This window comes from Hyperoodon ampullatus (assembly GCF_949752795.1).
Source record: "Hyperoodon ampullatus genome assembly, chromosome: 10".
NCBI classification, from domain to species: Eukaryota; Metazoa; Chordata; class Mammalia; order Artiodactyla; family Ziphiidae; genus Hyperoodon; species Hyperoodon ampullatus.
The window spans coordinates 92,004,475-92,019,330 of record NC_136923.1 but is presented as its reverse complement, the minus strand read 5'-3'; the positions used below and the strand labels follow the sequence as shown (position 1 = coordinate 92,019,330).

The 14,856-nt window shown below is 40.7% G+C and overlaps 1 protein-coding gene across 1 annotated transcript in view; it reads right to left on the bottom strand.

Moving 5' to 3' along the window:
• Positions 1 to 255: 255 nt before the first annotated feature.
• KIF13A (kinesin family member 13A) overlaps positions 256 to 14,856 on the bottom strand; it is a 217,177-nt gene continuing 202,576 nt past the window's right edge. Inside the window, 9 exon segments of the mRNA XM_079712079.1 lie at positions 256 to 585; positions 587 to 1,384; positions 7,900 to 8,004; positions 8,522 to 8,673; positions 10,372 to 10,477; positions 11,546 to 11,593; positions 13,377 to 13,450; positions 14,415 to 14,571; positions 14,722 to 14,814. Of these exon segments, the coding sequence (XP_079568205.1) occupies positions 547 to 585; positions 587 to 1,384; positions 7,900 to 8,004; positions 8,522 to 8,673; positions 10,372 to 10,477; positions 11,546 to 11,593; positions 13,377 to 13,450; positions 14,415 to 14,571; positions 14,722 to 14,814 (1,572 nt within the window). The 3' untranslated portion in view covers positions 256 to 546.

Below are 14,856 nucleotides of genomic sequence, written 5' to 3'. Positions count from 1 at the left end.
TAAATTGCTCAGGAAATTCACCTATGCTTCCCCAAAGCATTTTTTATCCTATGGGCACCAAATGGATGTATTTTATCAAATCTGCAATGCATCTCTCCCCCACCACCACCCCATGTTTTTTAACATCTCTGAAACTGCTGATATGATATAGTTTAATTGGAAGTATTTGCTTTAATGATACATAAAATAATAGCGTATCTAAAAATCAAAGAAATCACAGATGTGATGAAATATGGTAGATGCTACCAGGATACCTTGGGAGAGCCCGTAATTAAACATCTCGGGGAGTGAACACGAGATTGACTGATCCTTATCGAGGTGAACACTTAAGTCAACATGAACCCATATGCTGGTCCTACATATGTCATAACCCCACTCAGAAACTATGAAAGCAGACTTGCTCCGCCATAGCCAGCCAGCTGGGCAGCATGTGAACTTGGTCCCCAAGTGGGCCCATTGTCCCTGTCAGAAAACATCTGAATGAATCTCTCCTACTAAGTCACTGTGATGAAGGGCCTCTGGCAGTTGGAGCACAATTAGGTGCGCTCATTGATAGCACAGGACCCGAAAGACTGCCCCTGGAATTTATCACCTGGTCACTCTCTGCCGAGGAACACAGCTGGCCAGGGTCCTGTGGCCCATCTGAGACACTCTTAGTGTCCACTGTATTTGGTAGGTTCCTCCTACTCGAAAGTTTTCCAGCAGAAGGATCTGTCAAACCATCAAAATCTTTCCCATCTGACACACCCATAAACTCTGTGAAAGAATGGTCCTCGAGGATGTTTGTGGTGTGTTCTATGGTCACCTCCCTGGGGCAGAATTCCCTGGCCGGCTGGCCATTTTTGCTGGAGCAGGCATCTTGTTCTGAACATGAGCTGGTCCTACACCAGGTTTTGGAGTTTTTCTCAGGGATGCTTTGGGATGACAGGCTCCCTTTGGCTAAGGCACTGTTTTCCTTGAGTGGCACCATAGTTATCTTATCCTTTACCAAGCCTCTTTCTAGTTCTGTCAACTCTTTGTTTGAGGATGGTCTGAAGTCATGCACAAGTGATGCTCCGGGATGCTCACTGGAGTCTGCATCCTTTGTCTGAAGGGCCAGCTGATCTGAGCTGTCACTAGAAGGGACCACCATGTCAGACAGGGTGGCATTGGAGGCACTGTGGGAAAAGTAGCCACTGGTGATGCTGCTGGTAGTGGGGCTGCAGGACACTTCTTTCTCCAGGACCTTTGAGTTCGTCAAATCGACTTTAGAAGAAAACCACTCTCTGTTCTCCAAGCTGGCATTGTAAACGCTGAAGTCAGCAAACTCCACAGGTACGTAAGGCTGTGAACTTATCAGCTTCCGGTTAAGAGCTTCTAGATCATTTTCCTCCTCTTCAGAGTCCTACAGAAATGAAGCAAACGTCAGCCACGAGCTCCTTAGAGCAACTGCATTGTTGAGACAGGCTGTAAACACTTTACTGTTAAAGGCATTCACCTTCACATGTTTATAGTGTTTTTTGTTTTTGTTTTCTGAGTTTGGTTAAATCTTGTCACCTGTCGTGGACAAAGGTACATTATCCTCAGAGATCTGTGAGCATGAACCCATTACCATCCAAGATGAAAAGATTTATTTCTTCTGTGCTCACTCACTAATAATTAGAAACCTTTCCTCCCCTGGTTTAAAGGAAAGGATGGAAGGAAGTGCAGTAGACTTTTAATTAGTGCCTCATGATTAGTTTTCAGTTGGAGATGTTCTCTTTTCTAATTAAATGAGTAGAGGGACAGCCAGAGGCAGAGAAGAGCTGCTGTTTCATATGTTCTTACAATCCTCACCTTGGGGAGCAAAGTGCAGATAAATAAGATGATTTGCAAAACATGTCAGAGCTATTTTATGGGGAGGAAGGGCCGTAAATAAAGACACTGCAACAGTGAAAGGGAAAAGAACACGATTTCAACATCCATTCTCAGTATTACACTAAATATTGTAAGTCCGTAAAATACTGAATTAATCTGACAATTACTATTTTCTAGCATTTTTGAGAAGCATGGAAGAGGATTTGACTAGAAAGTGAGGAAGATAGTGAGAGTTAAATGAAAATCTCTTTCGTCAAAGAGCTTTAGGATTCTGTTTATAAAGATTGGTAAATATGCAAGAGTGGCTGTTATCATCTTCCAATCTCTCTCCCTGAGTGAATGATTCTTTTAAATTTGGTGGAAAACAATATAAAACACATGGGCATTTTATTTTCAAATAAAAGTAAATGATATTACTATCTAGTCATTTCTAATTAACCTCATATACATCTGATAACATTGCAACTATTCCTTTTCTCTTTTAAACGTGACTTTCATTCAACAATATTCATCAAGCATCCTCTACATGCCAGTCATTGTCCTAAGAACTGGGAATACCAATGCTGAGCAAAGACAGGCATGGTCCCTACCCTTGGGGAGTTATGACTGTGGTCCTTGCTCGAAGGATAACCCTGGACACTGCTGGGTGGATGAAATTTCCATCAGTATAACAACAGAGTAACTGTAAAGACCTGGAACCAAAACATTAACGTTACTCATTTCGAGAGAGAGAAAAAGAGAGAGAAGAGGTGAGGAAGAGAGAAGGATGGGGAGGGTGAGGAAAAGCACGCTCCACGGATAGAGCAGATGGGAGTTTACAAATGAACATAAATTTCATCTGCTGAATTTTATAGCAATAATTTTCTATCTCATAAGATGCTAAATACCTAAAAAATAGCTTAACACTCTTTTTAGATTTTAAAATAGCTTGAATATAAATTATTTAAAAGCATCGGTAGTCTTAATTCCTTGTCTGTTAATCAAAGGTGACTATCAAATATCAGTGATAAAATTCCAGAAGTCAGCAAAACAAAATTTTTGGCAACACTAACCTCTCGGTCTTATCTTTAGCTGTGTTCTAATTAAATAGCACTGTTAAAAAGGGGGTGGGGTAGAGAGATCTCTCCCTAATGTTGGGAGGAAACGTTTAGTAAAGGAGCAAAAATTGGACAGAACTGCCGGAACCAGTCACCTGCGCTACATTTTCTAGATTCTCTACCTGACTTGTTTAGACTCAAAATTGGATTTCAGGTGTTTGTTTCTCTTATATTTCCTTCTAATTGAAGCTGGCAAAGAAACATAATCCCCAAGCCCAAGAGTCTTTGATGCAATTAGTTATGAAAAAGTTAGCTGTTGCAAGGAAAACCAAATTTGAAGATGAGAATTTATAATTCGGGGCCTCTTTTTATGCCTGAAGTTATTTCTTCCTTACACTGAGGAAAGGTCTGTCATCCTAAAATACAACTTTGCTGAGTGAAATGTTCAAGCATGAGTTTAATGTGTAGAAATAGGTATACACTTATGAAAATCACGAAGATAAACAATTATTCCTAAAGGATTAGAATGACCTTAGTAAAACTGAAGAGTCTACAAAAATAAATAGGGATCAGTACCTAGTTATGCACTTGGGGTGGGGTTAGGGTTAGGGGAGTGACCTAAAGAGAAAGGCTAAAGGAGTGGAGACAACTAGTTCCAGAAGAAAGAAAACTGAGTAGAGATGAATCATTTTCCAACATGTAAACAGAGATGGAAAGTTTATGAAGTTATGCCTTCCAAGGAGAAAAGAAGACTTAATTGGCTTAAATTGTATTTTAAGGGAATTTGGTTAGATTTTTTTGGGGGGCATGGGGGGAGACAGTATCTCTTGGTTCTGTACATTTTATTTATTATTTAAAAATTTTTTTTCTTTTTAAAAAATATTTATTTATTTATTTACTTATTTTTGGCTGTGTTGGGTCTTCATTGCTGCACATGGCGAGTGGGAGCTACTCTTTGTTGCGGTGCGTGGTCTTCTCATTGCGGTGGCTTCTCTTGTTGCGGAGCACGGGCTCTAGGCACGCGGGCTTCAGTAGTTGTGGCTCGCAGGCTCTAGAGCACAGGCTCAGTAGTTGTGGCACACGGGCTTAGTTGCTCCACGGCATGTGGGATCTTCCTGGACCAGGACTTGAACCCGTGTCCCCCGCACTGGCAGGTGGATTCTCAACCACTGCACCACCAGGGAAGCCCCATTTTATTTATTTTTTAATTGAAGTGTAGTTGATTTACAATGTTGTGCTAGTTTCTGTTGTATAGCAAAGTGATTCAGTTATATAGTATATACTCTTTTTCAGATTCTTTTCCATTATAGGTTATCCCAAGGTATTGAATATAGTTCCCTGTGCTATACAGTAGGACCTTGCTGTTTATCTATTTTATATATTAGATAAACAGTTTATACCAGAAACATTATATTTATCATTTTACTTTAAAGGAGACTAAACTAAGAACCTTCCTACTGTGTCTTAAGGACAAAAAGAATGAAAACTCTTCCTAAAAGTGGGACATGGAGTCAAGTTCTCAAGCTTCTCTACAGCTACAATATTCATGATTTGATTTTTGAGATTTAGTTTATGCGGCTGATATTTACCTATAGACAAAACACCTTGATTTTAAGAAGGAATCAAAACCCACATTAAAACAGTGACCTTCTGGACTTCCCTGGTGGCGCAGTGGTTAACAGTCCTCCTGCCAATGCAGGGGACACGGGTTCAAGCCCTGGTCCGAAAAGATCCCACATGCTGTGGAGCAACTAAGCCCGTGAGCCACAACTGCTGAGCCTGTGCTCTAGAGCCCGCGAGCCACAACTACTGAGCCCGCCTGCCACAACTACTGAAGCCCGCGCGCCTAGAGCCCGAGCTCTGCAACAAGAAAAGCCACCGCGATGAGAAGCCCGTGCTCCGCAACGAAGAGTAGCCCCCGCTCGCCACAACTAGAGAAAGCCCGTGCACAGCAATGCAGACCCAACGCAGCCAAAAATAAAATAAATAAATTTAAAAAAAATTAAAAAGAACAAAAAAACAGTGACCTTCTGTGTGACTTTCACCTGATTAAAGTCATTTTCACTTCCACTCTAATCAGTTGTCCCTCAGAGAGATGGTCTGTTTTCAGAAAGACTCCATCAGCCAAGGGTCTCCAGTACTTCTGTCCGTGGTACTAAGGGAAGGGCAGCCCCTTTTTAGAAACAGCAGCAGCAGGTGATGAAACTGCACTATCTTTGGGAGCCTCTGGAGTCAGCCCAATTCTGCCGAGGGACGGGGTTTTTGTTCTGATGCTCTCGTTAAGTGTGAGACCTTGGGCAAATCACTCAACAAGTCTCGTGTTTCCTCTTCTGTAAAACGAGAGACAAAAACCATATGCTGTCTATGCAAGACCCAAGAGAGGGAGAACTGACCTTCTTTCTGCTCTTCTGTCTGCATCGTGACTTAAAAAATTTAAGAGAGACTCCGAAGGCACACTGTTGCTTTTATCTTAGTCACAGAAGGCACAAAGTAATTTGTCTATCTTCCCAAATTGATGAGACAACAAAGGAAAAAAAAAAAAGGCTCTTTTCAGACATCTGCCCCAGAGCTACATGAGAATAAATATGTGTAGTTTTTTTTTTTTTTTTTTTTTTTTGCGGTAGGCGGGCCTCTCACTGTTGTGGCCTCTCCCCTTGCGGAGCACAGGCTCCGGAGCACAGGCTCAGTGGCCATGGCTCACGGGCCCAGCCGCTCCGCGGCATGTGGGATCTTCCCAGACCGGGGCACGAACCCGTGTCCCCTGCATCGGCAGGCGGACTCTCAACCACTGCGCCACCAGGGAAGCCCTAAATATGTGTAGTTTTAAGCCAAAAAAAAAAAAAAAAAAAAAATTTAAGCACAGCTATATTTACTATAGCTTATGTGAAATGACAGGTTTCTTTGGTAACTAGATGGGCTGAAAAGTAAAAGGAACAATGTCCCAATATCGCTTCTCAAAAATGATTGCAAACTCCTTTGATCAGACTGAACCATTGATTCGCCCTCTAATTTTCCAAGAGTGGAAAAGGAAAGAAAGTGAATAGGGAACACAGGAATAAAGCAGTTTATATCCATTTGTAAGAAGAGAAATAAAATGAAATCTTCCAAAAGAGAGACTAGAACCTCAGATCAAGCAAGTAATATTCTTATAATCTACCAAAACATCCTGGAAAAGCTGCTATCTGCAATAAATCAAACAGTTCAATAGTTTCAGAGATGAAGAGTGTGCAATGAGCTAGATTTCTAAGGAGAGTAGAGGCAGGTCTCTCAAGTAAGGTCGCAGCAAGAAAAATGGTTCCATCAAATCCTGCTTAGTGGGTTTCATGGTGCGTCTGATCACACGGAATCTAACTGCTGCTCAAAACTTCCTGGGTTTTTCCAAGAGAATCTGGTTCCATTCTACCCTCTGCTAGCTAAAAGTCCTGAGATGGGTTTTATTTTAAAGTAATAAAAGGAAAGTAAAGAAAATAACTATAATGCAAATTGTGAACAGGGAAACCAGCTGCTGGGCAGCCCCAGAAGGGCCATCCAGCAGTCCCTTGATGGTGTGCTCTACCAAAATGTACTGTTAAAATAGGTTAAAATTTAGTGCCCGTGCAGCATGGTGATGGGTACCACGTCAATCAACAGACAGAACCAACCAGCCAGAGAATGGAAGGGGTAATAAATTAGCCACCTGGCCTTTTTAGCCCATGCTGAAGCCTTTATTAATTAAGCAGGGGGAGGTCACGTATGTGACTGAAGAGCTAAGACTGGGAGCGATGAGGGGCAGCTGTTGGCGTGCAGGCTCTTCTCCAGCAGGGACTGGGGGGGAGGGGGACTTTGGGATAGAAGGACAGGGAGGACACAGAGACAGTGGGGGGGGGGAGAGGGACAGAGGGGAGGGGAAAATGATGCCTTTCCTTCTTTCCTCAATGGACAGGAAGAGTGAGAAGGTCATTTCTTAAGATCCCCTAGTGCTCCAAGCATGCAGGAGCCTGGCCTGCTACATGTCCGGGTCAGGTTCTAGTCAGCTTCACACACTGTGTGTTTGCAGCATATTCTAGAACCTAGAGGTTAAAAGACCTCATGCTGATGACCCTTTGGAATGAGTCTGACATGGTGCCGCTGGGAAAGGAAAGGGCCCACACTCTGCCCACAGAGCAGACTGCATGCAGGTGTGAACATCAAGCAGCCCGCTCCAGCTCCAAGCTGCATCCAAAGCCTAGGAAACCACAGGAGAGTGAAAGCTGAGACACAGAATGAGAGAATTCTTTCCAGGCACGAGAATATACACTTGCATTTTTAAACTGAGATATCGCTTATGATCCCAAGTGCCTGGTACATAGTGTTTTAAAAACGATTTCTCCAATTTGAAATGTGAAAACCAAGTGCTAGGGAATGAGGTGTTTCAGGTAGAGTTTCAACCTACCAGTGGTAAAATACAGGTAAGTCCTCCTGAAAGCAGGACTGACACCGAGGGAGTTGGAATCTATTTTGCCAGCAAATTAAAAGAGGCTACCTGAGAGGTACAGATGATGAGGATGGGCAGTGATAGATGGTGGAGAGGCTACAAACTACAGGATAATCTTGACAATAGCATCAGGCAGCACACAAAGAGCTCTCAAACACCCACAGCTAAATGAAAGAATACTTACGCCAAGTAAGTGCAATTCCTCTAGGTAGATTAACTTCAGAATCTGGGCAATATGCACAGGCTCATTAGAAAGATTCAATATTAGTTAAAGTGATCTCTGTGTTATGCTTTTTAAAGATGAGAATCATTAAAAGTGGCTTTTTCCTTTTTCTAAGCAAATTTATACTAAGCAAAATAATAATAAGTAAATAAATAGAAGGAACACTTAGAAAAATCACAGGTCACGGCCACATCCATGCAAAATTTCATTACCGATGATCACGTTTTTAAAAAAAAAAAGCCAAGACTCAATACAGATCTTAATTTCTTCTTAAGTATTTGGATGACTGTCTGTGAAAGGGCCTTACACCCACCACCAGGCAATATGACAGAAATGGTTGCAGGACTTACAATCTTCTTCCCACGTTTGCTATTGTGTTCTACAGGCATGCTGCTGCCATTGCTTCCCGAGGGCACAATGCAGCCAGGGTTATGTGCCTGAGGTGGAGACATGCTCTGCAAAGGTTAAGACACACAGATGCATCACACACAGAAGACAACGACGGCCGACATACACATTAAGTACGTGCACGTTAGAAAAGCAATGCAAACACTTGTATTACATGTGAGCAGTGCAGCCAACAACTGTGCAGGCTTGAGTTAAACTACTGATGAAATCTGACAAGACTACACAAATACTATGGCAAATAGCATAACCAAATTTATCAAATAAAAAAAAAATGCCTTTCATATTTTCAAAACACCTAGGGGACATCTCTTTCTCACTTGAAATAAATACTCTGAAAAACGCCATAAACACAAAGAAAACAACAGCAATAACAACAAACAAAACACTCTATCCATGACCCTGTGTGCTTGAGAAAGAGATGTTTACTCCAGAACAGGAACCATGGAGTGATAACCCATACATGTCAACATGTGGCATCTGACTTTGTTAATGCACAGTGTTCCTTCTCCACAGGCATAACACATCCATTCTATTGTACATGGTACAGACAAGTCAAGCATTTACCTCCTGGCTTAGAAGAGGCCTTGCTTCAAGCGCCATCCTTTTCTTATGCTCTTCTTTAACAGGCATTAGGGGCTTGAAAAACTTTGGCGGCTGAGGTGAGAATGCTTTAAAAGGGCTGACTGTTAAGGCATGAGGATTCTCTGACGTACAACCTGGGGAAGACAAAAGGCATGGGTTTACGGGCACAGAGCACTTTAACCAACACAGAGGAAGCAAGGCAGTGACCAAGCCAGAGGAATATCTGGCGCAACGAAGAGATCAGTATGTGAATACAGTTGACCCTTGAACATCTCAGGTTTGAACTGCGTGGGTCCACTTATATGCTGTTCATGCTATGTTTTCTGAATAAAATGCTCTCTCTGCTTTTCCTTTTTTTCAATAAATATACAGTCGGCACTCCACAGTCTCGGGTTGTTTTGGTATACGCGGGGGCTCCTGGAACCAGTCCCCCGTGGATACTCAGAGATGACTGTATTTGGCTGAGCATTAAAACAGAGGTAGGCAAAAATGCAGATATATCTACAAAGTTACAAAGAGTCATCAAAGGGCTGGACAGCAGCAAAGAAATCAGAAACCAAATTTTCTACCTTCTTTTCAAGATCCAGCTTAAGCATCACTTAACAGACCAATTTCAACTCACGCTGATTTTCTTTTGGTTTTAAACTTTATTTATTTATTTATCTATCTATCTATCTATCTATTTATTTTATGGCTGTGTTGGGTCTTTGTTGCTGCCCGTGGGCTTTCTCTAGTTGCGGCAAGCGGGGGCTTCTCTTGTTGCAGAGCACGGCCTCTAGGCGTGTGGGCTTCAGTAGCTGTGGCACGCGGGCTCAGTAGTTGTGGCTCATGGGCTTAGCTGCTCTGCGGCATGCGGGATCTTCCCAGACCTGGGCTCGAACCCGTGTCCCCTGCACTGGCAGGCAGATTCCCAACCACTGCGCCACCAGGGAAGCCCCCATGCTGATTTTCTATCTCTCTGAATTCTCAGAGCCCTTATAATCTATACATGCATTTTGGCATTTTATCATTTCCTAACTTATTATTTTCTATGTACATGTCCACAGTTGGATTTTAAGATCTCGGCATCTGTCACTGCATATAGCAAGGACAGGCTCAATACATATTCAGTGAGTGAGCACTGTGTAAGTCTTCTTGCAAGTCACTTTCCCCTCAAGCCACCCTGCTCCATATGACTAAGAAAGACGATTCTTCTTTCTTGCTTTTACTCATTTCTTACCTTTTTGGTCTTCTCTTTCTCCTTCTGTATTTTCTCAATTCACTGGTACAATGGCACACAGTAGGTAAAATATAAGGGATAAGTAAGGTAACAGAGCCGATTTACATATCCTAAGACTGCTGCTTCCTTCAGGGCATTGGGAGATTATATATTATATTTAGGTAATAATGTTGTCATCAATCAAATTCATTTCTGGTATCAGCTTTGAAATTTCCTTAGGGACCAGAGACATGCTCTCCTAAAATATACTTTGATTCCAGCACAAAAACATGACAGAGGTGGATATTCTTTTGGTAAAGAATGAAATCTAACCATAATGTAATAAGATATGTGTGTCTCAAAATTGACTTCAAAATCAGGAAATGATACATGAAATGTGATTTGAAAATTACAAGTGTTGCACAAAAAGCCTGTTATTAATTGGATGATATAATGGATACAAAGAAAAAAAAGTGAACAGGATATGTTCTATTCAAGAAGACAGTTTTGGATCATCTAGCAAACTAGAATTTCAGCTTCCTACCATATTATATGTCATCTATAAAAAAATTTCCCTCCATGCCTTTCCTATGAAATTATAAAGAAATAACACAGAAAAAAATCTCACCACTACCTTCTTTACTCCTTCGAGGTGAATCCCTGGGCAAAGTTCCATAACACGATACATCCTGGTAACTGGGGCTGTAGTCAGACATGTCTAACTGGTTCTCTGGCCAACCCTACAAGGTAGAAACATGGGTTAACTGTAATTAAGTCCTTCTAAAATTAGAAATGGGGACTTCCCTGGTGGTCTAGTGGTTAAGACTCTGCACTCCCAATGCAGGGGACACAGGTTCGACACCTGGTCAGGGAACTAAGATCCCACATGCCACGCAGTGTGCCAAAAAAGAGAGAGAGAGAGAGAGAGAGAAATGAAGCCTGATTTGAGGGTTTTTTTCTATTTTTTAATGGCAGTATGTGCTCTTCATTTATTTTTATTATTAAATAGATCTAACATGTAGAAAAGTACTGAACAATAAGACAAGTGCTATCATACCCAAGGTATACCTGGAGTGAATAAATAATTTAAAGACCAAACAACAACACTTTTGAGAGTGAAACAGTTCCACTGATATTTTTCCTGGGTAGGAGGCATAAGCTTGAACTTCCCCAGGCAAACGTGGTGGTACGATTACTCTACGTATACTTGAGATTTAAAAGTTCCAAGCTGGCATAAGATATTGGTATAGTAAAGGGAGAAACCTCCTCCTTTATATCATATAAACTTAGTTAACCCTACTTCAACTTCTCAGGAGATGTCTATCTCCAAGGACTAGATTTTAAACTTCTTGAAGACATAATCTGTGTTTATACTTTTTGAATCATCTACTGTCCCTAGAATAGTAATTTACATACAATATATGTTAAAGAAATATTTGAATATGATAATGCTGTAAAATATCTTTAATTTCAAGTTCCTAATTTTCCGCATTTGAAATAATTTTGATTTTGCTATGGTGGATGTAATACTTTCTTAAGTCATTTAGAGTTAGACTCATAAACACAGATATTTATTCAATTATGTGTCGTATGATCCTGATATGGAAGGTGTCATGCTAAGTAACAATGTAACACTCAGAGTGCATAGCAATTTCACATCAAGTATTTGAACTTGGAAATAGACATGTAGAGACCATGATCTGCATCAGGTTAAGGTGGGAAGTCCAGAGATTTTAAAAACACCAATATATCCTAACTTTCCAGACTTAGATTCTACTAATAACCTGGCCATGCCCATGGGTACACACCTTATCATCATCGTCAAAGCCAGAAAGGTCCGGTCGACTAGAAGAGACCTGTAAGGGATGAATGGTTTTATCAATGTGGTTTATATATTTAACATAACTAACTAAATAAAATATCACACATACAGTTGAAGGCTGTATGACCTTCTCCTTCCCTCTTTCTTTCTTCTAATATTTATTATTTCCTTATTTATTTGAATTTATTATAATTCTGCTCTAATATTTATCATTACCCTCTTTAGAAATATTCTGATTTTCTTTTTCTAACTTAAAATATTTTTATCCATAAATATTTCTTTATGAATCTCTAAAAGATAAGAAATTCCTACTCCCTTTTTAAAACCATAATACCATTATCACATCTTAAAAAAATTAAGTGATTCCTAAATAGCATCAGATATCCCATTAGTGGTCAAATGTCTATAAACATTATCACAGCTAATTTTGAATCAGGATCAAGATAGTTAATTTACTGCAACTGGATGATATATCTTGTAAGTCTTTTTTAATTTATGAGCTTTCCCTTTTCTCTAGATCATTTTTTTCCTGTAACGTTTCCCACAGTCTGGATTTTGTTAAATGAATCCCTGTGGTATCATTTAACATTTTCCTCTGTCCCCTGTAAATATTAGTAGTTAGATCTACAGTCTTGACCACACTTAGGTTCAATGTTTTTTGGGGGGGTAGAATACTTCATAGGTGGTCTTTCCTTACTTTTAAAGATATATGTTTTCCTCATTATTTTTAATATAATTAATATTTTAATAACATTTATAATATAAGATCTATAAATTTCCTAACAATAGCTCTAGCTCTTTCATTTTCTCTACCATCTAGTATTCTGCAGTATAAATGGAATAATAGGAAACTCAGGGCTAAGGATTTCCCTCTAAGTACCACTTTAGCTGCATCTCTCAACTACTGATATACATACCATTTTTTATTATCATTCAGTTCTAAATACATCCTAATTTCCATTATGATCTCTTCTTTGACACCTAAATTAATTAGAAGACTTTTTTCAATTTACAACGATATGAGTCTCCTATTATCAAGTTTAAGAACTGAACTGTGGTCAGAAGAAGTCATCTGCATGAAAGTGATTACAGGGATTTGCTTTTCGGACCACTGTAAGACAGCTTTCATAAACGTTTACTGTGTTTCTCATCATTATCTGACAGTCCTTGAGAATGGGAAGGCAAATATCAGTTTTCCTTGAGAGGACCTGACTTTCTCTCCGCTGCTCCTGGAAAGAGGCTACTGTGCAGTGCTCCGCGTACTGCTCTGTCCTTTCTTCCCACGACAACGCTCCCCTCCACTGGACGTAGTTTCTGTCAACTGGATTTCCTCGATGGAATGGTTGAGGAAGGTAATCAAAATAAAGACCAGGCACTATGGAAGGGTCTCTACGGAGGAGTCTGGTGCCCTGTCACTCTGATGGGAAGCACGGTAAGATCCATCGGGGCAGCTGGAACGGGGAACGTAAACAGACTCAAGAGCAGCACTCAGCAGCTCTAGCAGCAGGATTTCTACCTGACTCAACCATCCTTAAGCCAACTACATTCTATTTACATCTCAAAAAAGTTCTTTCAAGGACATAACTTTATGGAGAGAAATTTGTAAGATTCCACTAAAAGCTCAGGCATGTTACATGTAATGGCTCTCTGGTAAGCTTCGCTAGAAAAGAGCAGCAGGCCTGGCACCTTGGGATGCCCACACTGGTGCCGAATGTTCTATCCCCACCTGTAAACCCCGACCGGAGGTCCCCTGACTTGCTGCACCCCAAACCCTGAGATGTGTCATGCGGGCGGCAGCCCCTCGCGGGTGAGCTCACATTATGAACATTTGGTGTGCTGAGGCTTCGCCGCAGGTGCCGAGCTTTGGTGGAAAGCGCTTCTTTGACCGTGACTGCCTGCAAATTTGAAAAGGACATTTATTTTTCTTCCTCTGATGACAAAAGTAATATATGTTTATTGTGGAGGATTTAGAAAGTATAGAAATAAAGATCATTTCAATCCTACACTCCCTCTCCCCCCATATTTACAAAACTGTAATCGTATTGTATCCATTTTTTTTTTTTTTTTGCTTAATTTATCAAAAACATTCATCATAAATAAAACCAGGAAAACCGCAGAACTAAAGACATTTATGTTGGGGATTTTTATATAAGTGGGCAGAGAAAACATGGATGAAATACCACTAACTATATATCTCACTTGGGAAATTACAATCAACTTTTATGCTGCTTGTGTTTCACTCGTGCAGCAGTTTAGGTGGGACTAAAGGAAGATTCTTCTGACAAACGCCAATCTTAGTCCTCTTGTTGTTCAAAGCACACTTTCCATAACTTCGGCTACTGCCTCGATTGAATGACATCTCCTGTGCAGTTCCACTACCTAGTGGATTATTTTCACCTGAATATCCTGCTTTTGCCACAGAAGTTAATCTGGGTCCAAAAGTTAGGGAGAGAATATCTGGTTAAGCACGTGGGCTTCGGAGTCAAGCTTTCTGGGTTTACATCCAACTTTGTACCCCTTCTTAGCTGGGTCACCTTGGGCAGGTTGGCTAACTTCTGTCAGCCTCAGTTTTCTCATTTACAAATGGGAATTAGGACAGTATTTACCTTGCAGGGTTATCTTGAAGATTAAATGAAATAATGTATCAATATTACTTAGGCGGTGTTCAATAAAAGGTAGTCATTTGAATTTGTGTTACTATTTTGTCAAAGTAACTATTTTGTCTAATGAGAGAGCTACTCAAGTTTTTCTTCTCTAATAGATTGAGAGAGAAGGTGTTTGGGAAATACATTCATCTTTGTCCATTTGGGGTGAAGGCTGGTGATCTCACCCTCTGGTCCAGATGCTGCAGTTACTTGCCTGCCGGAGCCGTTCCAGGCTCAGGATGTTCTCCACCTGCAGCACGCCTCGCGTATACTTCTCGATGTACGTCTCCCCGTCTGCTGTGCCTTCGTTCTCACTCCTCGCTGCCAGGAGAGCCAGAGTCTCCCGGTCCTCAATCTCTTCTGTTGCCTAACGAGACAAGAAGGCCATTAGAATACTTTCACCTGAACAACATTTTTCTCAAAACTGTGGTGAGACAATGATTTAAAAGTTTTGAGATTTAACGCATTCTCCAATATCTCACATTTTGATATTTTTAAAAAGTAATACATACTTTACCTTTGGTATGTTGGATACTATTTCATAGGTTACACCACAGGAATAAAATATATTCTTCAGTGATATTCTCCTCTTTAAACTCTGGGTGAAACTCTGGTAGAAAAGGAAAGCTGAATTAAGCGATGTGGAAAATAT